The 24440-nt window shown below is 45.4% G+C and overlaps 2 protein-coding genes across 2 annotated transcripts in view; one reads left to right on the plus strand and one right to left on the minus strand.

Annotated features, from left to right (window-relative positions):
• Positions 1-2356: 2356 nt before the first annotated feature.
• On the minus strand, positions 2357-3360 carry LOC144178227 (ribosomal RNA-processing protein 7 homolog A). Its single transcript, XM_077705923.1, has one exon. The coding sequence runs from the start codon at positions 3335-3337 to the stop codon at positions 2534-2536; it is 804 nt and encodes a 267-aa protein (XP_077562049.1). The 5' UTR covers positions 3338-3360; the 3' UTR covers positions 2357-2533.
• A 129-nt stretch (positions 3361-3489) lies between these two features.
• Positions 3490-24440, plus strand: part of Xrcc1 (DNA repair protein XRCC1) — a gene marked incomplete in the record, with an annotated part of 83154 nt that continues 62203 nt past the window's right edge. Inside the window, 8 exon segments of the mRNA XM_077705922.1 lie at positions 3490-3644; positions 4565-4762; positions 7052-7210; positions 9490-9549; positions 11522-11651; positions 18373-18464; positions 18972-19152; positions 20294-20456. Coding sequence (XP_077562048.1) covers positions 3594-3644; positions 4565-4762; positions 7052-7210; positions 9490-9549; positions 11522-11651; positions 18373-18464; positions 18972-19152; positions 20294-20456 — 1034 coding nt within the window.

Below are 24440 nucleotides of genomic sequence, written 5' to 3' on the forward strand. Positions count from 1 at the left end.
ATTTCCAACTGTAGGCAAAGAAATGGCTATCGCTCTTGCCATTATTTCTAGCCCTAAGATTACTACTATAATAAGAGACTCCAAATCGGCCATTACCAATTACTCCAATGGGCGAGTTGACCCTTGAACTTTACGCCTTCTCCTGCAGGCACCGAAATTCCCGAAACGAAAAATATATATTGTTTAGGCACCGGGCCACTCCGACCTCCCAGGACCCAGGAAATGAATTGGCGCACGAGGTTGCTCGAGAACTGGTAATCCGAGAGCCCAGTGACGCTGCAGAATCTCCTCAACCCTTCTCCCATAGGGACCGCCTCCTCACCTACTGATCGTTATTCTATCACTACCGACTGTCCAGAGCTCGCTTCCCACCGCCCGACCCCTCCCTCTCCTGCCGCCACGCTGTTGTATGGCGCCAACTTCAAACATCCACATTTCCCACCCCTGCCCTCCTATCACTCTACTACCCCGAATTGCACTCTAATTGATGCCCTCTTTGCAATCAATACGCAGACCTACCACACGTGATTTGGTCCTGTGAAGAAAAATCACTTCAAACTCTTAAAAAGCACCCCATTTTATTACAAATTACGAACGAGGAGCAGTGGGAGGTTGCGCTGCTCAGCACAGACCCTATGACCCAGGTCTCACTAGCCCAGGTGGCCGAAGACGCCGCAGAGATCTACATGAATCCTGCCGTCGCCGGAAGGACACTAAAGTCGACTTGAAAACGGTCCCACCCGTGGCAACAATAAAGTTTAATCTGATCTGATCTGTGCAGTTTTTGTCAAAATTTTCTTTATCTGCATCGTCAGCCTGCTCAGGTCCACTGCAGGGCGAAGGCCTCTCCCACTGATATCCAACCGCTCCTGTCCTGCGCTGCTCGAGTCCACAGTTTGTATTTCATCCCCCCACTGTGTTATTGGCCTTACCCTTCTTCTAGCCCCATCTCTTGGTATCCACTCTGCTAACCTAATTGTCCACCGGCTGCCGGTTCGTCTCGCTACATGGCCAGCCAGGGCACGCTAAGCATTTTCGGCCACAAAGAATTCATAGCAAAAGCTTAACGTTTAACTGTGGCCAAAATGGTTCATGACACTAAGAAGTAAATGTGTCCTCTCCAGCTACTTGGCATAAAACGTTTCATCCTCGCTCGAGAGGTAAGCTTGTAATACGAAATTTTTTTAGCCTACGCATTTTTGGCTTGGCTTAGAAAATTTAGACAGACTGTACATCTAATTTCTGTCTGCACTGAGTTCCCACGTCACTGACTACACTGCACGTAATGTGTATAAGGGAAACCACAATGAGCGATTTTGGTGAGCAACGTGATAAGCAAAACTTAATAAGGAAAAAAGGTAGTGAGGGTGACAGCGACAATATAATAAACTGCCGTCGCGGCCCTCTGTTGCTGCCGCTGGCAGCTGGGCAACCCACTGAGTGACGCTTGTCTCGTTGTTCACCAAAACCGCTCCATGTAGTTACCACTTCACACATTAAATGTACATACTTTACACTAATACGTCGTCAGGTTGCTATTTCTTCCTGCACAAACTGCTGTCCATGTGACACTGATTTACAGAGTAAACTCTTCATTGGCTCATGTCTTGTACCACCGTGGAACCACAAACATTGTGCTGGCATGTACAAGCCTGCTTTGCAGTCTCACTGCCCACAGATGTGGCACGGGCATTGCCCTCGTCGCCAGTAAGAGAGAGGAAGGTGCTAAACCTTACGGAAACCTAAGGTACACTGAGGCACACTTTAAAAGGGCAGGAGGCAGAGAAGTAGAGGGCAAACGCAGTCAGTTTACTTTTGATACGAGCATTTGCCTCCAGCTTAGCCCCCCGCTGCCACTACCGAGAACCAAAGTGTTCTCTAAAAGTGCTATCAAGCCACATTGAAATAGGAACAACAAAGTGTGTGGCTTTCAGTACCTGCGGCGCATCCTGGTGACGGGGTGCTTGTGTGCAGTAGAAATTAGTTAATGAGAGTTTGCACCCGACGTTGGCATGGTAAGAGCATCATTCGGCGTGCCAGCATTTTGTTTTGGCTCACCGCCGCCTTTTGCATTGGTTCACCCTATTGTTATCCAAATTCATTGTGTGCCATTTTCATCCTGTGCAGCGCTGAGCCAATTCAAAATGCTCACACGGCAAACAATGCTTTTTTTAATGCCGACATTAGACACGAACTCTCACTAACGCATTTCTACTGCGCACAAGCACACCTTCGCCAGGATGTGCAGCAGGTGCTGAAAGCCATGTGCCCTGTTCAAATTTCGACATATCTTGATAGTAGACAAGGCTTACTGGGGTGTCATTGCAAAGCAGGAAAATGCTCAGTGCACCCAACGAAAGCATGCAACAAGTTTATTGCTGATTTGACTCGTGAATGTCTGAGAGGGTACTTCACATTTCAGTTGTGTGCTTTCTTTAGTTCGGTCGAAACATTCATGCGATGCTGCAACAATGCAAATGCTGGGAAATAACGTTAACGCACGAATATATACAGAAGGAGCCATGCACGACAGCTATACTGGTTTGAAGCGCCTAGACGCTTTCATTAACGAGATCCTCCGCTTGTCCTCTTCAAACTTCTTTCGGAGTTGAGCGATCCTTTCCATCTTGGACTCGCGAATCTGGAACGAGTAAAAGTTCACCAGTTCCTTCTGTGAGCGCTTCTTCTTTTCTGCACTGTTGACTTTGTGGATTACAGCGTCCGTGCGCGGAATGACGGGGCGTTTGCCGTACTTGGTCACTTTGATCCAGCCTTCTTCGTCTGGAACACCGTCCATTTCCTTCGCCCGCCTCTTTTCTTCTTCCAGCCGCGCGTCGTAGTCTTCCATGTATGTGTCCACTTCCTTCTGCACTTTTTCGGCGTCGAAAAACCTAGCCTTGTAGTCGTTGCACCACTTGGCCATACCGACCACGTCGCTGCCGCCGTCGGGAAACAGCACACGTGGTTCCTTCACAGACAGCTCGAGGGCTCGACGTACAGATGCCTCCTTGACGAACACAACGTAGGCTACTTTAAAACCTGTCACTGGAGGGGCGCTTGGGAAGAACTGAGACGCGCTTTCAACAGGTTTACCAGACGACGGTACCTTCTGTAGCCACACTTTGGCTACTTTGCCGCAGTCACCAAACACACGTTCCAAGCTTTCTTCGTTGCAGTACGGTGGTACGTTCACGACGAACAACGTCTTTCCTGGTGGCTTGTGCTCGCTCTTTTCTCTGACGCTGTGCTCCTTGAATAGCATCATGTGGAATGAACGAGTGTCGTTGGAAAATTTTACAGGCATGGTGCGAAACACGTCTTTCTTGGAGGCAGCCATTTTGCACGTTACGAAACTAGTTTTCACAGACTGTTTGGTTTTACTTTATCAAATAAGTAATTTTTTTTATGAAGGTAATTAATAAACTTTGATTTTACAAATATTGTTAATAATAGTTTTAAGTTAGAAACAAAATTATTTTGTTGAGTACCCAGAAAGCAGAACCGGCCGAATCAACTTTACTTGTAAACAAACGGTGCGTGAAGCGCGAAGTGGCGCATGTACGACGCCCACGAAAACACTACAGTGCACTACCATGCCAGTCTTAAAGATACAGCACGTTGTGTCATTCAGCAGTGAAGACAAGGTACGGTATTTGCCATTTGTTAATCAGTTATGTGGCGAAGTGCTGCATTGACATGCGCGTAACGGTGCATGTATACCTGCACGGTGTCGCAACGTGAGCCACTTCAAGCAGTTTTATTCAGCTTACCTTCAGCTCGTTTGCTCCTAAATTCTAAAATCCTAAAAGGTCGCATTTTGTTATTCAGTTTGTTTGCTTGAAAGTATTACAGGGAACAGCAACTCATTAATTCTTTTAATTTCAATGTAATTCAGTTTTGGATTACCGGCGCCAAATTCGCTGAATTCGTTTCCCCCCCCCTCTGTGCACTGACAGCTAAAAAATTGCTTGCGCACGTAGTCAAAAACTTGTTTTTCATCGATTTCGAAAGAACCAGGTCATTGTTGTCACATACATATCTAGAAAAGGAAAGAAGTGACCAATAAACTGTAGCCTCGTGCAAAATTTGAATGCAATTGAACCAACGTTTTCTTAAGACCGGTGGAACCCAGCTGGGTTTCACCGGTCTTCAAAGTATGCACCAACAGGCTCAGCACCAAACTCTTCAACGTTTCTATGAAGAAAAAAAAATAACTGCTGACATTTTGACAAAGGCCACAAATGTAAGAAAGGGCAGATCTAGCACATATGCTATGGGCCTGCCCACAGGCGGCTACACCCGCACGCAATCACTAAGGTGGAGCAATGTGAGACCCGTGTTGCTCAACTCCGGCCCAGCGGATCAAGTCTGGCCCATCCAGCTGACCGAGGGCGCTGTTAGAGCCCAAGGGCTCTTGGCCGACGCCTAGGGTCACCAGCCTCTCCTAATAAAGTTTTCTCTCTCTCTTTCTAAAGTGGCTCAGCTAATGCAACAATTGCAACATCCTATTGAAGTGCCCTCGTTGCACATTGCCCTTGTTCTTTTTTATTCTTGGTCTTCGCAGGTGCACAAAGCGGAAAACCTTTTGAAGCCGGAAACTTATCGGAAATGGAAGTGCGCTACACCAGGCGAGAAGCAGGCATCCGTTATCCTGCAGTTGGAGAAAGCATCCGTCATCTCGTCCATCGACATCGGGAACGAGAACTCTGCTTTCATTGAAGTCCTTGTTGCAAGGTCCTCAGACCCAGCGCCAGACTTCCACGTAGGCTATGTCTTATTTTAAAAGCAAGCGAAGTGGTTACTAGCTCACACTTACAGTCAGTAACATTGCTTCCTTGGTACACTTCTGCATTTTCTTTGTCTGATGCATGCCCTGTACAAGGTAGAGCAGTTTGCTTGCAGTGTCGTGCTGTTGCGAAGCATTTCCCTCCATGGACCAGGTGACTTTTTGTAGTTAGCTTAATGTGGCAATGATTGCGTTAAAACGTGTGAAGACGTGCATGGGTCCCCGAAAACACTTGGCAGAGGTTGTCAAATATTTTACCATATTTTTTTATTCCCCGTAGGCTCTTTTAATCTCGGTTATGGTGCTTGAATGGTTTCTGTGCATCTCGTCATGCAATGCTATCCGTGCATGGCAGAACGTATGTTTGCTAAAACACATTATAAACACACCAGTTTCAGAACATGTGCACTAAGCTTCCAAGCGTCTGGCGACGCTGGGAGGTTGTAATCTGCCTGGACCATGCGCACGCACGCACACGCACGCACGCACGCGCACGCGCACGCACACGCACGCACACACACACACACACACACACACACAAAAAAAAAAGGCTGCTCAATGAAAGGCATCCCCAGTCTCACAGGCCTGCATGGTAGATATTTTTTAATCTGTAGTGGGAACGTTGCACCAGTGATGCGTGATTTTGCATTTTAACGAATTCTGACGATGGTATTTATGAAAAAACGGGAGGCGGCTTCCCCATCTGCGTTTTGCTTTTTTTGAGGCACGTAGTGTTGACTTGGCTTTAGCATTACTTTTCCCACCAAGAAGTAGTTTAATCTTGGCAAAAAAGTTTAATACATAAAGGGAACTTCATCTGTTTGTGTGTGCTGAGGCTTTTCTAACTTCCAAGTAGCAACACAATTTTCTCATTCTAAGTTTGCTGGCAGATTGCAACACCCCCTTTCAAGGTCATGATGACTTTTATACTTTGTGTACTTCCGAATTTTTTTTATCTACTGAAAAAATTGGCTTCGAGATGCATCACTTTTTTTTATGTTCCAGAAAAATTAGCTTCAAGCTATATACATCCCCATTTTTGAACATAAATTTTTATGTTCAAAGCGAGTTTCTGGAGGTGAAATTAAGCTTAATCTAATTTGTGTAAATGTTGTTTGGAGTTGTAAAAATTGGTAATATTGGATTTTACCCCAAATCAGTCAACTGTGTATGATGAATCTTTATGCTTGGAGTGTACTGTACGCGTGATATCTCAAGCTTGCACCACAATAGATAGACCATCAATCGTGTAACCTTCATGTCTGGGAAGCCATTCTTATCTGATAGGCAGGCTGGACACATAACGGGGGAAGGCTGTGGTAGTGTGAATGTGCTCTAGACTGCCGACATGCCGGTTGTTATGACTTTCGGGCCGTTCTCACGTCTGTAGGCTCTACTCTGAGAGGCCTGTGCCTCCCAAGCAAGATTGTGAGTACAGAACGTGGTTTGACATGGGACGGTATTCTCGTGTTTTGTCGTGTTGTGTCCGTTTCAAAAGTGTTCGTTTTGAGCAAGCCCTGATTGGCTAAAAGCGAATGCCCTGATTGGCAAAAAGCGAACACCCGGATGTGACTCTATGCAAGCACGGTGGAGCTATGAGCCAGGGTTTCTCGGAGTAGACGATTTTTCGTCGCCTTGTTGTTGGTTCGCTGGCGGAACAATACATACATAAAAGATAGTTTAAAATAGGTTTAGTCATTTAAAATGTGTTCAAGAACAGTTGCTCAAAAGTCAACCCAAAGCCCTCCTACAACTGGAAGTACGTCATTGTTGTCATCATCACCATCATCATCATTTATTGAACCCTTAAAGGCCCCTTGCGGGGTATTACATAAGGGGGAGGCAAATGCAGAATTCAACAGATGCATGATTTTCAATGGTACAAAGCATAATTGTGAGTGAACTACATGATAAAAACAGTGTCAACAGAAGGAAATATGGAAGAAAACAGCAACAATTGTAAATTTACTAACAAATCAAATGATTAGTGATTAGCTGTCTAAATTTTATGGGGTTTCGTTCGTTGACTATGGATTCAGGCAGGTTATTCCAATCTTCAATGGCTGTAGGTAAAAAGAATTTGTTGAAAGCGTTACTTGAACCATGTAAGCGCTGTAAACTTAGAGAGTTTAGAGAGTAAACTTAAAGAGTCGCAATAAAACGGACAAACACAAAAATACCGCCCTGGATCTGGCTTTGTAATGCAGTGCAAGAATTTTGGTGCACATGTTCCTGTGCATTGTTTCGGCTGTTGTGATGCTGCAGGTGTTGCTGGTGGCATCGTCGTTCATGACCCCGATGGATGCGCGCCAAGGAACGAACCTCAACCGTGTCCGGATGTTTGGAAGTGACAAGCTGTCTCAGTCTTACATCAAGGAAAAGTGGGACCGCATTAAGGTGGTCTGCACGCAGCCGTTTAACAAGGCAAGTGTGCAAACTTCCATTGGAGATGTACCAGTGTCAAATCATTCCACTGGAAAGGAAGTGCACAAGTACTAATCACAAACTGATTACTGTATTTATCCGCGTAATGAACCCACTTTTTTTTCCCAGAAGATTCGGCATGAATTTCGGGGGAGGGTTTATAATGTGGGGAAAAATTGCAGCAGATTTTCAAAAGTTGAAATTTCATACAATAAAGGTACTAAGAGAAGCGCTGTCAGAGCCTTACCGTTTTCTTAAAAACACGTAGGTAATTATGTAACCAAATTTCTTTTTTATTCTCAACATGCTAGTGGCCCCCCAGTCGTCACGGAGCTGCCCTCGTCCTCACTGAAGTCGCTTGTGGCTTCACATTTGTTGTCGGCCCACAGCGCACCGTCTTCCGTGCCGTCAAAGAACTCCAAAATTTTTTTTCCGACACCGGGAAACTTCCTTCTTTGGGCCCACCAAACACACGGCGATTAGTGTTAATCCACCCGAAAACCTCTCATTTTCACCCGTAGCGTACACGAACTGGGTTAACACTGAAATGCCGCCCAGCCACGCGGTTTCCATGTGCATGCTGCACCACCTTCAGTTTAAAACCAGCTGTGTAGCTCATGTACTGGCCCATCGTACGGCACACATCAGGAGCTCGAAAAAAGGTCGGAACACAGCTGAACAACAAAACCACGGGGTGTAATGGTGAAGTCGCGGAAAAGCATGAGCAGAGGAGTGCTGAGTACGTTTAGTGCTTTGTTCGCAAGCCACCCAAACAAGCCAGAACAACAAAGAAAGTGCAAAGCGCAGTGAAGAAATGCGGAGTACGTTTTGTGCCTTGTTTGCGCGCCGCAATGCAAGAGCGCAATTTTTAAATTGTGAGCTGTGGCATTCGTGCCCTTGTCTCCGGCTACAGTTGAGATTTCTTTTTGTTGGAGTGTGTTTTTAGCATTTGTGCACGTACTGTGGCGTGATATCAAGTTACTGAGATCGTCTATGGCATCATCAACCATGCGGAGATAAAAACGTATGCACGCTGCATTCTTTGTTCAAAGTGACAGAAAAGTAAATTTTCGAGAAGAAAAAGGGGGGGGGGGGAGGGTTCATTACGCGAGTAAATACGGTATTTTCAAGTTGAATAGTTTCTGCTTAATGTGTGTGAGCTTTACAACCGTTTTCAGCAAACCTAGCAAACCAAAGTTTAATTAGCCATAGACAGGATACCTTTTACACGCTCCCCTTTTGAATCACTCGTTGGGAAAGAAAAGTTATGCATCAACAGGCCCCAGTTTTTTACTGGGCACTGAAACGGGGTGCTTACTAAAGCCACTAGTGGTAACCAACGGGCGACAGCACCTGGTACCCTGGCCAGGGTCCATCTTTAGACATCTCATTGCCTTTACACAATAATTGCAATGTGTTGCTGCATTGAATTCACGTTGTTGATAATTCGGCTTTCTTAGCGGCCACTTGTTCACTCTACCACTGTTGTACGAACACACCTCTTGGCTCCTATGTGCTTCAAAAATATAAGGTTATGGAACCTGGCTCAGTGGCCAGGTTCCAGAAAGAGATGCTTGGTGGAAAGGGAAGTTTATGAGTGAAATCGGCAGTTGAGCTAGTTGGTGTTGATACGCTTGAGACATCGTTAAATAGCGCCGTCGTGTGTGTCTTCTCTGCTGTCGTCCTGTTTCAAGCGCTACTTAACGATGTAAGTTTATCAGTGCATGCTTAATACGATATGTATTCGGCATAGGCTTGTATCATTCGCTTCTGTGGAAAAAGGGACTTATTTCGAAGGAATTAGTAATGCCACTGTTAGTGCTGGAGGTGAGCACATTGTGGCAACTGAAATGAAAGTTTTGGAGGGGCGTGAATGAATTTTTTGCCCCAAAGCATGCTCTAAAGGCATTACTAGGCCCTTTTATGGATATTGCGTTTCCTCGTTGCTAGTAAAGCTAATTGCCAGGATGCTTAATTTTTGCCCAAACCTTGAGTGTTCATTAAGAACTGGTGAGCTTGTTGGTGATGCATTTTGGGATGCAACGGTGCGTATGAGACTGGCTGCCTTGCAGAGAGGCAGCACAAGGTGTCTATGTCCCCCATCAGTTGCCCTGTTTTCTGCGCACCAGTCCACTCTCGTTAGTTTTACATCTGCTTTTCTGGTAATTGTCTTATGTGGTGTTGTGTCTGCATCTCTCCGTCTGTTGTACTATTTCGTGTGTGCCATTTATTGCAATCTCTGCACTAATGTCCTGTATGTTTTTTTGGGAACCTTTTAGAGTGTGCAGTATGGCTTGGCTTTCATCAAGCTGCATTCTCCGGAAGATGTCGACTCAAAGGTATTGTTAGTTCTTATTCCAGTTCTTTTATTCCACCCCACATAACCATTGATTGCCTTACAAGCCTCAAACTGCGACGGGCGCTTGCCTAGTTTTTTTTTATCAGTGCCATAAATTTGGGATACCGTAATTACCCGATTCTAACGCGCCCCCGATTCTGACGCACACCCGATTTTCCAGGCAAAAAAAAAAAAAAAAAACTTGCACCTCCGTTTGTAACGCTCAAGGAACTTTGTGAGCAAGAAAAACGAACGCGAGAGAAACAGGCGATTTATTCCCCGAAGTAATCTCACTCATCTCACTCCTCGTCGCTCTCCGAGAGCTCCTTGTCGCCTTCCGCTGAGTACAACATGTCGTCATTGGTGCCGTCAAGCACGTTCGCGATGCCACACTTCTGAATGAACGTTCAACCATGTTCGATGGGATCATGGCCCACGCCTCGCATGCCCATCCCGCAAGCTTCTCCAGAGGCATACGCTTCAGCCAACCGCTCGTTGTGAACGCGTGGGAGCCGCTTGTAAGCTGCGGAAGCGGCGCACCTTCGTTGCCGCTGCTGCCGTTGCTGTTATCAACCACGCAAGTGGAATAATTTGACGATTTGTGTGAACGCCAAAAGAAAAGCCTAGGTGCCTAGATCCGAAAAATTGTTGCTAAAAGCTTTGGCGCCATCTTGAGATGGCGATGGGTGGAACGAAGTTTCAGCTGTTTCGGTTTCGTATCCGATTGTAACGCGCATGCGATTTTTCGGCCTATTTTTGCGGAAAAAAGGTGCGCGTTAGAATCGGGTAAGTACGGTATTCATACATAGTAGGCATTGAAAAAAAGTGTGCTTTTCATGGTGTCGTGCGTTTCATGGCAGAAATGTATGAGATGTGCTGATCCCCCTTGCGATTGATTTTTTTGTTTGATGCTGTTGGTTTGTAGCCTGTAGGGAGGAGAATGGTTGGGTATATATTCTGTACTAGCAGCGCAGAGTCGCCTGTGAAGGCTATCTGAATTAGTGAGAAGATGTAGCCCCGGAGTCGTTCTGCATAGCTGTGCATTGCTGAAAAAGTAAGCATTGCTTGATGCATCGTGGGAATGTCTCTGAGCCCCCATGTATTTTGGGGCAATTTTCTTGGAGAAAAATGGGGTTTTGAAACGGTGTGTCTTGCACAGAAAGCCATTTTAGTGAAAATTGTAACGAGGAATAAAAAGGGAAAAAAAAATGCTTAAAAAAATAGTTTCAAACTGAGTGAACGGGAACTTCAGCTGTGGTGGTACCATTTGGCCATTTTTTGTGGTTGACAAAGAATTAATGTGCTGTTAAATGCCAGCATTACTTCAGAGTCTTGCAGCTAATATCTCATTTAAAGTGGACATTGCATTACCCCCAACTGTCCAGTTAACCTCGACCAGTGCCTCATTTCAGTTGAGAAACAGTCGTGCTCAGCTTGTTTGGAAAAGAAAGCACCACAACAGTATCAGAGGATGGGCATGCTGTAGTCGCGCCGTCTCAGCAGCTATTCTTAGCTACAGCCCAAAAGGTGTAGAAGGGTTTTAATGTATGCATTATGTTTGCATCTTCTGTGTTCTCATCTTTTGCGCACCGGGCTGGGTGAGCAAACCAAGGCAGCAGCAGTTGTGCACCAACCCACTCATCGTCACATGAGAATTCGGTGTCTTTCCTTCACTTGGTGAAGGCCATGTGGCTAGATAATTTTCCAGTGGTCCAAAGGCACACTGAGAATTTAGTGCACAAGAAAATTTGCATTTAAATCGGGCATTTTACAGCATGAAGCCGCTGCCACCTGAGCTGCAGTAGTGTAAAGGTTGAGTTGGGCCAAGAACTTCTCAGCACTCGTGGCAAAGCCAGTGGTTGTGAACGTAACTTGGTTTTGGAGGAACTGACTCTGTGCATGTGCTGGAAAGGCTCTGTTTGTCTTGGTTGCACTGCTGAGACAATGTCAGTGAGGGTCCCGGCTACTTCCAGGCTGGAGCCTCACCTGCGGCAACCCTGGGGAGTTTCCAACTGAAGAACGATGACGACGAAGAGGCTAACCCTTCGGTTGGTTCCTGGTTTGCCAAGCGAAAAGAGAAAGCAGCTCTTCAGTCTTCCACAAGTATGTCCAACTGTTTTTCATGAGGCAGCAGCGAGACCCTAAATTGCGGGGGCATGTTCACCAAGCACCTGACCTCGTTCATTTGATGGGGTTGTCTCCTTGGAGCTGTGGTGCCATAGAAAGGCTGGGTGTACTAATTATTTAGCTCTGTTGTAACTGTTTCATGCTGCTATCACTTTAGAGGGCATTGTTAAAATGAAAAGAAACTTGTTTGGGCAATGCAGGTCTGAAACAAAAAAGCAATAGTAACAAAAATTGCACCTGCTTAATATCAATGTTCGTAGCATTGTCATTAAAACTGTAGAGCTCGAAAGTATCTTACAAACCTATGCACCCCATATCACCGTCCTGACGGAAACTTGGTTAAGCAACATTAATTCCGATGAAGACATAATACCAGAAAATTACAAAATAGTTAGACGAGATAGGCCATCTTGTGGTGGTGGTGTTGCTGTTGTCTTAAGAGCTCACACATCCGCTACTCTTTTAACCCAAATAGAAGATCACGAAAGTTTATGCCTGCAGCTAAACATCTTTGGAAATACAGTTACTTTAATTGCCGTCTACCGTCCCCCCTCTTCAGAAGTAGAATTTTTAAATAAACTTTCAGATTATTTACTGAAACATTCAAAATCGCCGGTGACTTTAACCCCCCACAGATTAACTGGGATAAATTATGCTCTCCATGTTCCAACAATCAGGTTATTTTTGACACTATGTTGGCATGTGGTCTTGACCAAGCAGTAGGTGTTCCAACACGCGTTGAAGAACATATGGCATTCATTCTTGACCTTGTTTTCTACAGCAAAAGTTTCTCGAATGTTCATGCATCCGTAGAAGATGGGCTGTCTGATCATAAGCTTGTTCTTTTCTCATGTTCTGTCGTAGATCTATCTGACCAGGAGCCTTTACAGTGCAAAAAGGTTAAATACTATACTAGGGCTAATGATGAATCGGTCCTGGACTATCTTGATTTGGCTTTTGACGAGTTTTCTAGCAATGATGTTAATTATCTATGGAAAAAGTTCCAGTCACTTTGCGACTTTTACCTAGAAAAATTTATTCCGAACAAAACCAAAATATCTAACCATAAAAACCCTTGGTTGTCATTCATCTAACGTGGAAAGTTAAGCGAATGAAAAGGCGGCAGCAGAAAGGGCCGTTGTTTCAGAACTGTAGAGATGTGCTTGTAAATAAAATACACGCCGCCAAACACCACTATTTCTCGGTGACCTTGCCATAGTTTCTTAAAAGCGATCCAGCAAAATTCTGGCGGAAGCTTCAGCCTAACAAACGGAAAGCAGTTGACTGTAGATAAAAGAGATGACTCGGAGATAACGTCATCCGAGATTCAAAGCAAATCGCGACGGAATTTAATCGTTATTTTCATTCAGCGTTTTCTGACCCGACCCAGTGTGACAACTCAAATGATAACTCTCGTTGTTAATCCTGATTTCATTACTTTCTGAGGCGTGTTTTCGATGCTTCTTAACATCAAAACTCTTGCGGCCCAGACAACATTCTGAACGCTTTTCTACGTCGGTACGCCAAGTCCCTCGCATGTTTCCTAGTTGCAATTTTTCGTTCATCCCTTTCCCAAGGCGTTGTACCGATGGAATGGTGCATTGCCCGAGTGATTCCAGTGCTTAAAAGAAAGGTGATAACGCCATTATAACAAATTATAGGCCCATATCACTAATATCATCGTGTCATAAACTCATGGAACACATCATATCTAACTGCATGATAAACTTTTTAGAAGCGGGAAACATCTGTCGCCAATCCAACACGGGTTCCGTAAGGGATTTTCTACCACTACACAGCTGATTGCTTCCGTTCATTCATTATCAGCTGTTCTTGACAAATCAGGCCAAACGGACGTAGTCTTTATAGATTTCAGTAAAGCTTTCAATAGAATTTCTCACTGAAAGTTAATATTTAAGCTTAATTTACTTGGTTTTCCGTCCACCATTGCAAACTGGTTAAAATCTTATTTATACTCCCGCATGCAGTTTGTCGATATCAATGGTTCTCATTCACAATGTCTTCTTGTAAACTCCGGGGTACCGCCAGGCAGTGTCCTCGGACTGCTACTTTTCTTGATTTATCTTAATGATTCAACAAACCGTGTTAAAGAAGGTGTTACAATCAGATTATTCACGGACGATTGCTTGTTGTCCAGCACTATTGCTTCCCTTAATGATCAGCAAGTTCTAAATGACAGTCTTGAAGCAATAAATAAATGGTGCGACCGCTGGGACATGAAACCAAACGCTGACAAAACCGGATTCATGCATAATACTAACAAAAAGCAGCCATATGAATATCATTACACAATTAACGGCCGTTCTATCTCTCAAACAGGCAGTTTCAAATACCTTGGGATTACGACAAATAGCAATTTAACTTGGTCTACACACATCCTTAAATTACCGTATTTGCACGAATATAATGCGAGGGTAAATTTTGATGGCATAAATAAGAAAAAAAATATTATTAATATTGTAACACGAACTCTTCAGAACACAAAAAAGTGAAGAAACCGAAAGTCGACGTACGTTTTTCGTTTTTATTCTACTCGTCGTCGCTGCTGATCTCCTTGTCACTGTCCGTGAAGATCACGTCGTCATTCGTGCCATCAATGTTGTTGGAGATGCAACACCATTGAGCACGGATGCAATTGAGCACGGCATAACCTCCCATGCGTTCGCGATCCACTGGGCGACTTGTGAGATCGACGCCCGCTTGACGCGTCTCGTCGGTGTGAGCGCCTTGTTATTCTCAGCCAGCCACTCCTCATACTCTCTTCGCACGCGATCCCTGAAGGGTTCAGGGTTCGCACAGGTCCTTGAAAACCTTGAAAACCCTTGAATATAGAAGTGTCATTTCAAGGCCTGGAAAGTCCTGGAATTTTTAAATGGTCCTTGAAAACCCTTGATTTTTCCGGAGAGAATCAATGGCCCTGTCTTTTCACAAGAATTTAAAGTGTTTGTCGTGGATTTTAGGTGCTCACAAATGCAAAGAAACATTGTAAAAATCAAGATTAAGTGTATTGCGTGAAATGACAAGTTTGGTGGATTTTTTTTATTACAAGGCAACATTGGGAGCAGGCACTTTTCAAATCAATCCATGTCCGTATACAATCCAGTGAAAGCCAGCTTCTGTTCTCTATCTTGCATCTTCCATATAGTCTGTGGACGCTCGCTCCTTGCATGTTTGGTGTGCCTCATACGCTCCATGTGCATTTGCTTTTACGTGCAAATGGTGGACGTGCACATTGTTCATCCTGCCTTGCAGCAACACTTGCGGATTTAATTTCAACTGATACTTTGCTGACAAAGCAGGAGATGCAGGCAACATTAACGAACTTTTGAAATCAACAGCCTGAGCAAAACACCAAGAAAAAAGAAAAACCTTTAACTACCAACCATGAAATAAAAAATAGAGCTGGGGGAGCATTCACGAACCCGTTAGCGCCTATCTAAATGTGCACTAATGTGCTTAGGTATTGTGCAATATAAAACTTTTGCATTTTGTTGAAAAAGTTTTAAAATAATCCCTGATAAAACATTAGACGGGGACCTTGAAAATTTGTTTTCTGGTCCTTGAAAGTCCTTGAAAACCCTTGAATTTTTGCTTTTGAAGCCTGTACGAACCCTGGGGTTTGTTGATGCAAACATCGAGAGGCTGCAGTTGTGAAGTCATGCCCCCGGGAATCACCACGAGGTCGCTCTTGGCCTCCCTGATGGCGTTCTTGACATCGTCAGTCAAGTGTCCCCTCAAGACGTCCTGCACGAGCATGGACATCTTCGCCAACGCCGCACCCGGGCGGTTGTCCCACACGACGCGAAGCCACTCGCGCATCATCGCACTGTCCATCCAGCCCTTCTCGTTGCACCTGATGTGCATGCGGGGAGGGAAAATCTCATTCTTCGGGATTGTCTTCCTTTTGAAGATGAGGAAGGGCGGCAGCTTGTGTCCGTCAGCCGTGCACGCCAGCATCGCCATCACTCGAGTCTTCTCGTTTCCCGTTGTACGGAGGTGCACCTCCTTCGTGCCACGAACGTCCACGGCGTAGTTGGACGGCATATCCAAGAAGACCGGCGTTTCGTCCGCATTGCCGATCTGACCAATCAGATACTTGCGGACTGTGTGTAAGCGGATCACATGACGTTGGAATGCTATCAGCTTTTGTTCGTAGTCGGCTGGGAGCTTTTGGCATATTGAGGTTCTCCGACGAAGTGAAAAACCAGCGCGACGCATGAACTTCTGGACCCAAGAGCGACTAGCCTTGAAGGTGTCACGAGAGAGACCAGCCTCTCGCGCAAGCTCCCTCGCTTTCAACTGAATCGTTTCCGCATTCACGGGCAAGAATTGGCCGCGACGTTCCCGTACGAACTCTGCGAGTCTCTTTTCTAGATCAGGATAACGACCGCTCTTCGGTCCACGGGAGGCCTTCCGAGTAGGCGCAGCACCGAAGGTCCGATCGCGGTATTTCCTCCATCCCCGGATCGTCAATTCGTTCACTCCGAGCCGTCGCGCCGCACACGAGTTGCCGACGTCTTCAGACAGGAGGATTGCCTTCTTCTTAAAGGATGCGTTGTACTGAGTCCTCTTCTCCATGTGAGGTACGTGGGTGCCCGTAACACACGAAACGTGAACGACTCTCGAGACGAGGAGACGGGGGAAAAGAAGCACTTCAACAGACGCGGAACAAAAAAATTCGAGTTCCATTTGACGCGACGCTGACGATGTGCAGAACACGATACACCACCTCAACTCGGCGGCAGCGGTGAGGGGCGACCGGGTGATCTTCGCTCTCGCCCTCTCCCTCATCCCGCTCGCGCCTCGCCCTCGCGCTCCTCTCGCGCCGTGTTTTTGCATTTTTGCGTGTGCGTCACAAGGGCGATGAGTTCTTTCCCGATTCGGCTTTCCTCCTTTCACTTGGCGCGATGTTCCTGTTCCTCGTTTCCTTCAACTGGGATGGCTTTCTCCCCTTTCTCCAGACTCGCGCGCCTCGTGGCTGAACTCGATTCCAAATATAACGCGAGGTGCGTTATGTAGCGCGTAATTTCGAAAAAAAACTCGTGTTATATTCGTGCAAATACGGTATGCGCGTCACCTCGGAGAAAACTGGGTTTGCTGAGGCATAAACTGAAATGCTCGCCTTCCAACATAAAGCTTCTTGCCTATAACACAATAATACGACCAAGTTTAAAATACGCATGCGTAGTTTAGGACCCGCATACTAAAAAAGGCATTAATAATATTGAAAAAGTTCAAAAATTAGCTGTCCGCTTTTTATACAGTTGATATCGCTGTATTGACTCCCCAACCAATCTAAAGAAAATTAACGAAATCCCAACACTGGAATCTGGAAAAAAAAAATAGCCAGGCTAAAATTTCTTTTTCATTTAGCACAAGGAAGTTTACGACTTGATGCACCGGCCATACTCACTTCGTTATCATCGCGTCCCACGAGGCACTATCATTCCGCTAAGTTCACGCCTATCTCAGTGCACACTAACACATTTAAGTATTCATTTTTTCCCAGGACTATAACCGACTGGAACGATCTCCCCTCCTGAAATTCTTTCTTCCAATAGTATGTCGAAATGTATTGATGAAATGTTTGATTTGTAAAAAAAAAAAAAAAAAAAAAAAACAAATAATTCTCACATAGGTATGTTTCGATTAAGTTTGTACTGCCTTTTTCACACGTTTTTTTACCCGCTAGAAATTGCGTAACTGGTCTTAACACAATGTAACACCACCACTCCTGCTTAGGCCCATTCGTGGCCCGTAGTATTGTTTAAATAAATAAATAAGTAAATAATACTGTTTCGTGTTGGCGCGACTGCTGCTGATAGTGAAGCCAAGCCTTGACGAGAAGAACCCTTCAGTTTTTTCAGCGGCTAGTCTTATGGCATACATTGGGAAAGGGCGGAGAACACAGAAAAGGTGAACGCACACAGCGAGCATGCGCTGCAATGCGATGACAAGAACATTACACACGTGCATGTAGGCTGACGTGCTTGCCGGGACTATCACACACGCTGCAAATACCAATATCTGCCAGTTGTCTATGTACCTCAAGACGTGTCGCCCAATTTTGTGCAATTTTGTGGCGACTTCTCTACAAGCATTTCAGCTGCTTTCCTCAACCCTCCATCTTTGCTACCACTGTCATTCATGCTCTCCACGTTCTTCTTTCTTTTCGTCTTCTCTGCCTACCATTTGCTTGGTTGCACTGACGCCGGCGCTCTACTGCAGGAACGGGGGCTTAAAAGCTGTGCTCTAAAAATTGCCATTGCTGGCATCCGCACCTTCCCTGAACGTCATCCGGGGGGGGGGCATGCGATCCACAGAGCAAAGCGCTACCCCTAGCAAGAAGTATCCCAGGATTGCACTTTCAATCTTTTAACCCAACACAAACCCTTTTTAAAAAGGAAATGTCCTGTCTTTGGTGGAGAACTGAATGTTTGCTACGAAATGGCTTCCATATTAGTTAGCATTAGCGTTTCAAATAGTGTTTTTCTGCAATAAAGTGCGTTTTTGTTAGCTGAATTTTACACATAGCTAAAAAAATTGAACAATAACAACACAAGTTTGCATCTACATTTTTTTACTGAACAAATAACTTAAAACGAGGAAAGAAACTGTGGGTATAATGTTTGTGGATATCATTGGGTGCCCTGTCCTCTTTCTGGTTGTCACGCAGGCCCTGCTGCCATCAAGGCTGCCTCCTATGCGGCTACCACACTTCGAAGTGCCGAAGAAAAAATGTTCAAGCCATCAAAGCTTGCCGACTCTGTAAGTTTTCGATCTCATTAAACTAAATTGTGTGCAAGGTCATGACAAATACAGCAGCACCCTGCAGAACGAGGCAAACACTGAAAAATACTTACTGAGCTATGTTAGGCTTAGCCAGACGTAAAAAAAATACGTGTAGCGTACCGTACTTCCTCTGTAGCTTTGCTTTGATGTTCAGTGCATGGGTATTATGGTGTAGATGATCTGCTTTGTTTTATTTAGAAGACATCGGCAGCACTGGATCCTGTGGGAGCTCTGGGAGGCAGCTAGCTTCTTTAGTGTAACTATATCAAAGCACACATCTTTTATCGTTCAGATTTAAATACTTGGGTCCAGGCTTTTTGGTCTTGAAGATTGTCCAGTCTTTCTAACCTGAAAATCGAAAAAAAGAAAGAATGGCAGCCGTCTTTCTTTTTGTTTAGGTTTCAGATGAAATTGAGTTCCCCAGCTTCGTGGCCCTGCTGTGTGTCAGATCACTTGATCTCACACCTTTCCTTGTTCCCTTAGAAAAAAGACGCAGCTGGGAGCCCTGATGACACATCATCGTTGCCAACACCTCACAAGGCTCGTGCCCCTCAGAGGCCTGCAACGCCTGAAGCCAAACAGAAGCCTGCTCCCAAACAGAAGCCCACTCCCGAGAGAGCGAAACCAAAAGAAACCGAGCGGCCACAGACACCGAAAGCTCAGAGTGAGTGGGCATTGCTTGGTCTGTTTATCAAATCAGGCAAAACGCAATCTCGAGAGATCTTGCTTTGGCCTTTTCGGGGTGTGCATTGATGAACCAAAGACATGTAAGAGTGAGTTGAAGCAATGCTACCGTGTTGCATTGCCACTTATTTATTTTTTTATTTGCAGCATTGCCACTCTGGGTGAGTAGATGGGGCCAGAAGTGTCCAGTGGCCATCACAGGCACACCATTATAACTGATTACAATGCGGTGGACAGATGGTTGATGTGTGGCGCATGCAGCACTTGTACAAAGGAACCAGCAGTGTCTGATGTTCAAGAAACAAGTTCTATCTACTTTGTACATTTTTTTAAGGTAGCTGAGACAAAGGGGCCATGCAGACAAAATGCAAGAACTTATACCATACATGGGCAGCTGTGCGATTGGATTTCAAAACAAATTTTATCCATATTTTTATATAAGGATGCTGGGGTAAACAATGGAAGTTAGTTACGCACACATAAAACATAGAAGCACCAGTGCGCATTGCGCGCACTATGCCGGTTGTAGCGACACAGCCTTCCGGCGTGTTGAGCTTACACTGGCCAACTGGCCGAAGCGACATTGTCTTCTGTGACTCTGTTTGTCGAGCATACCCATTGTATCACAAAACGAGTACAACTATCAGTCACAACAAATATTATCCAGCAACAAATCTGGTCAAAAGCAAAGCGAGAGTGGAGCGTGGACAGCGGTCCCAAGCGGTATGGTGGCGCCATCTAGGAGGACTTATAGTAAACAAGGCATTCTGCCTTTCACTGCAGCCCTAGTCTGCATACTTACATTCGCTTCTGTACTTTCCCCGAATACGTCATTGCAAACATCACGAAATACACGATTTAGGGGGAGAATCATAATTGTGGCATAAATTGATTAATTTCTCAGTGAATAGAGCATCATTTGGTGCCGGACAAGCAGTGGGGGCACTGTAAAACACCACATCTTTCGAATAAAACAAACGTGTATTTTGTCTGCATGGCCCCTTTAACTGCCCATGTCTGGCATGGGGGTGGGAGAGGTAGAAGATGTCTTTCTGGTCCAGCCTGTTTAAGCGTGTCTGAGGTAGCTAACCTCTGCTCTCTCTCTCTCCCTCTCCTTGCAGAAAGAAAGGCAAAGCCAGCTAAGAAGTTTGAGGACCTCATGAAGGGTGTGGTCTTCGTGCTCAGTGGATTTCAGAACCCAGCTCGCTCCCAGATACGAGATAAGGCCCTGGAAATGGGTGCCAAGTACAAGGCAGATTGGGACCGTTCCTGTACCCATCTGGTGTAAGTATTCATCGGTGAAATGACTCGCTTCCCGTGGTTGCCGATGGCCCTGCCAAACTTAAAACTGTTTCCAACAAACTTCTGTCTTGCTCTAATGCTGCTTTACATGATTTGGCCGCATTAGTACGGTATTTGTCCCGTTTGAGTGCTAGAGGCAACCTTAAAGGAGCCATGAAGAGAAAACAAAAGTTTGTTTTATTCGAAAGATTAGGTGTTTCATAGGACCCCAAGCACTTTCCCGGAAGCAAATGGTGCTTTATTCACTGAGAAATAAGGCAATTTAAGCCAAAATTTTAAATCTCCCGCTAAATTGCACATTTCGTGACGTGAACAATGGCGTCATACGAGCCGGTCCATGAAACAGATACTTAGTATGTCGACTCCATATAGCACCCGCACGCGGGAATCAAACAGGAACCGGAACTTGTGCCAAAACCGAGACGGCGGCCATTTTAAAAATACAAGTAAAACCTAGTGCACCCGCAGCCCTAGTCATGGAATCGCCTGATCCGGCGGACAAAACTCTCGCCGAGGAGCTCAGGCTTGCATTTAACAACGTCACACCACTTGAATGCTCAATGCTTCTAAGTGCACGAGCGGCAGGAGTTGTGGGATACGCGGATGGACCGGAAAGCGACCATTCCGCTATAGCCACAACAGACGAACGCCCAGCCGTCGGTGCCGCTGCCTCGTCAGCCCCGTCGCGACGGACGAATACAGGCTGGTGCGTATGTGCCGTATTTTTATTACGGTTAATAATAGTTCAATTTCAGTAGCAGTATCGCTTATGCCAGTTGGCCAGTGTCGTGTATGGAAAGCCGTTCGCGCGAGCTCTCTGCTCCGACCAGAAAGATACGAGCGTCAATGCACGGTGTGTACAGTATTTTTTTTTTCCAAGCTCAGAGCGCTTTGATGAAGTCGGCGACGAGCGCCAGCATGTTGCAGGAGTGAGCTAACGTAAGAGTCCCTGCCGTAATCACTTCGTCGGAAACGAAGCGAGCACACTTGTACGTCCTTTAGCTCCCTTTCTTCTCCGTTTGCCAAGTTCACAAAACGTAGCCACTTGCTTCGCCGAGGTTCGTCATTGGGCAGCACATGAAAGGAGATCTTCTCACCGGCGGGGATGTCGCACTCCCTCGACGATTTGCCCGTACTACATGGGCATTTCACAACGCAGCAACGAAATTTCATTGTAAAGTACTCGAACAAACTGAGGTTTTCAGTGGTTGTAAACTGGAAACGAGCTCGTAACGACAGCAGGAAGCCAACACCATTCCAAAACTTCTGCGACGACTGGCACTATCTCGTCGCTGCTTGCTGTTCCTTACTCCCCTCGTTTCTATTTTTACCTTTGCTGGTTGGTGATATGACGGCCAACCTCCTGTCAAGGGATTAAGATACCAAGCAAGGTCGCGGCTGTACGTGCTGAAACGGTTCGTTGGCTTCGAAGAGCCTCGAACCCGAAAATTCGTCTGCGCGACGGCGAGATGTCGAGATCGGCCGGCGGCAGTTTCGTACGCATTGGCGTACACGTTTGCGTGCTTGTTCGGAACTTCAACCATTTACTCCACCGTTCTTAGCGTCATAAAAGGAATGTGCAGTATGTTTAAAGGAGCCATGAAGAGAAAATGCAAGTTGGTTTTATTCGAAAGATTTCGTGTTTTATAGTGCCCCCAGCGCTTGTCCGGATACAAACGGTGCTTTATTCACTGAGAAATTAAACAATTTAGGTTAAAATTTTGATTTTCCCGCTCAATCGTGCGTTTTCGTGGTCCCAAGTGACATCACTGAAACCGACCGCTCTGCAGCCTAGAGTACCTTCATTCACGCATCCGCCGTACAGGGTAGAGACACGTATACGCTGGCGCCGCCATTTTTGGTTGCTCGCTCGCCGCCGAAGCAAGTCATTGTGTCAAAACCGCGCTAAAATTATCGCCGCAACGCGGTTTACTGAAGAAGTTTGAATCATATTGTCTGTTTCGCGTTGCTAGGTCTCGTGGGAAACGAAAAGAATAACGCGCTGAGCCCATTGGCCCAATTGCGGCGGCACGGGACCGTTTGAAGGTTGTCTCCACCCTGTACAGCGGTGTTGGTTTCTTCCCGCGTTTCTTTACGTTCCGTAACCTAGATGGCGCCACCATACCGTGGCAAGCGTTTGGTTTGTTTTTGCCCGCATTTAAACCTGGCTTGTTTTTGTTCTGGGAGAAAATATTTGTTCCCTGAAACAGTGCTCGCTCGACAAATGGGGTCACGTAAGACACCATTGCTTGCGTCAATCGGCCAGTGTCGTCTGAGACAACCCCAAGCCCCGTAGTGCTGTGCAGCGAAACCAAGCATGCTGTGCGCAGTACGAACAGCAGAACGCATCAGTACTTCTATGTTTACATGTGCTTTCGTAACTTCCACTGTTTGTCCCATCATTCTTATTGCTTTGTAAAGAATGTGCCCTAAATTTAAGCGCAAATCGCTCGTTCATCTAGTTTGTAAGTTCTACCTAATTTGCGTCTGCTTCTGCCAGCCTCCGCCAATCGCAGAGCTTAGCTCATGTGACGACATAGGTTCTGTTGCTGGAAATGAGCTGGTGGGTCGCATGACCATTCCCGTTTTTCCTAATTATGTAGCTTATTTGAGCGAAGTTTACGTTAAAAGAGGTGTCAGTATGATTCTAACGAGACAATCTTTTAAATGAACCATACTTATGTTTTCTCTTCATGGCCCCTTTAACTCTTTCGTTATGGCTGAAAAATGGCGAATTTTGAGTGCTTCCACAAAACTATTTCTTTCTCTTGAGCTAGTGGACACATTTAGCATTGCTATGCATGGAATTGTAGCTTGTAAACTGCTCTTACAAACACATAACAGCAGTTTTGTGAAAGGTACAATTACTTACAGTTTATTAGTTCAATAATCAGAAAAATATTCACAAAAAGTATACACACAACGTATATAGGCGATTGTAATGAGTCTAAAAATTATTTTAGGAATTCTAAGATATACAAATTGTTCCTACATTTCTTGGCTATGATTCAATATATATATCAACGCTGTACACCAAGTTTTGTATTTTTGTGGGCCCGTCAACCTAGCGGAACTGACGGCTGTGCCCCTCCTCGAAGCCACTCGAGTGTAAGTCGGTCATGCATCCAAGCACACCTTTTGGTGTTCTGACACAAAATCCTTTTCACTTTAGTGGTAAAAAACAAAACGAAAAATTCCAGCACTCTTGAGAAGTGTTGCGCATCGCTCCGTAGCGGTAATCTGACACAAGTGCTAGGCTATCATGAAGGTGATAGCTCGATATGACGCGGCGCATTTGGCAAAATATCCCCACAGCACGTTGTCCAGACCCTACGCATCAATGTGTAAAGCCGCAGTCATCAGATAGGAAGCCCGTTTTGTTTATAAATACAGCCCAAATACAGTGGACGCCGTTTTCACACAACTCGGCACTATCGTGGGTTCAAATTTCATGCTTGGCGCAGTGTCTGCACGTGAAATATCAGCAAAACATAATCAAATCGAAAAATGAGTTGTCAATAAATAAGCCAGATGGCATTAGTTGTCCGCCAGGTGCCGTTTTTAGCTTTCGCGGGACGTTTGAAATCATCAGAACTCCGTGTCTGATGGACGCCGTTTTCACACAATTCGCCACTATCGTGGGTTCAAATTTCACTCTTGGCGCAGTCTCTGTTCGCGAAATATCAACAAAACATAATAAAATCGAAAAATGAGTTGTCAATAAATAAGCCAGATGGCATTAGTTGTCCGCCAGGCGTCGTTTTTAGCTTTTGCGGGACGTTTGAAATCATTGGAACTCCGTGTGCGATGGCCTATGGCGCCGTAAGGAAAGAGTTAAGCTTGAAATTTATTGTCTAATGTAAAAGTGGTACTCACTGCCACGCCAGTACAGAGGGGAAATGCTCCACTAGGTCTACAATGTTACATGCTTGATTTTCATTGCTTGCTGGACAGCATTCCCTGGGA

This window comes from Haemaphysalis longicornis, unplaced genomic scaffold (assembly GCF_048455015.1).
Source record: "Haemaphysalis longicornis isolate Haplotype H1 unplaced genomic scaffold, Haemaphysalis longicornis Haplotype H1 scaffold_4, whole genome shotgun sequence".
Classification (NCBI taxonomy): Eukaryota; Metazoa; Arthropoda; class Arachnida; order Ixodida; family Ixodidae; genus Haemaphysalis; species Haemaphysalis longicornis.

Coding starts and splice junctions, on each gene's coding strand:
- LOC144178227 (XM_077705923.1), bottom strand. CDS start 3,337: ATGGCTGCCTCCAAGAAAGACGTGTTTCGCACCATGCCTGTAAAATTT.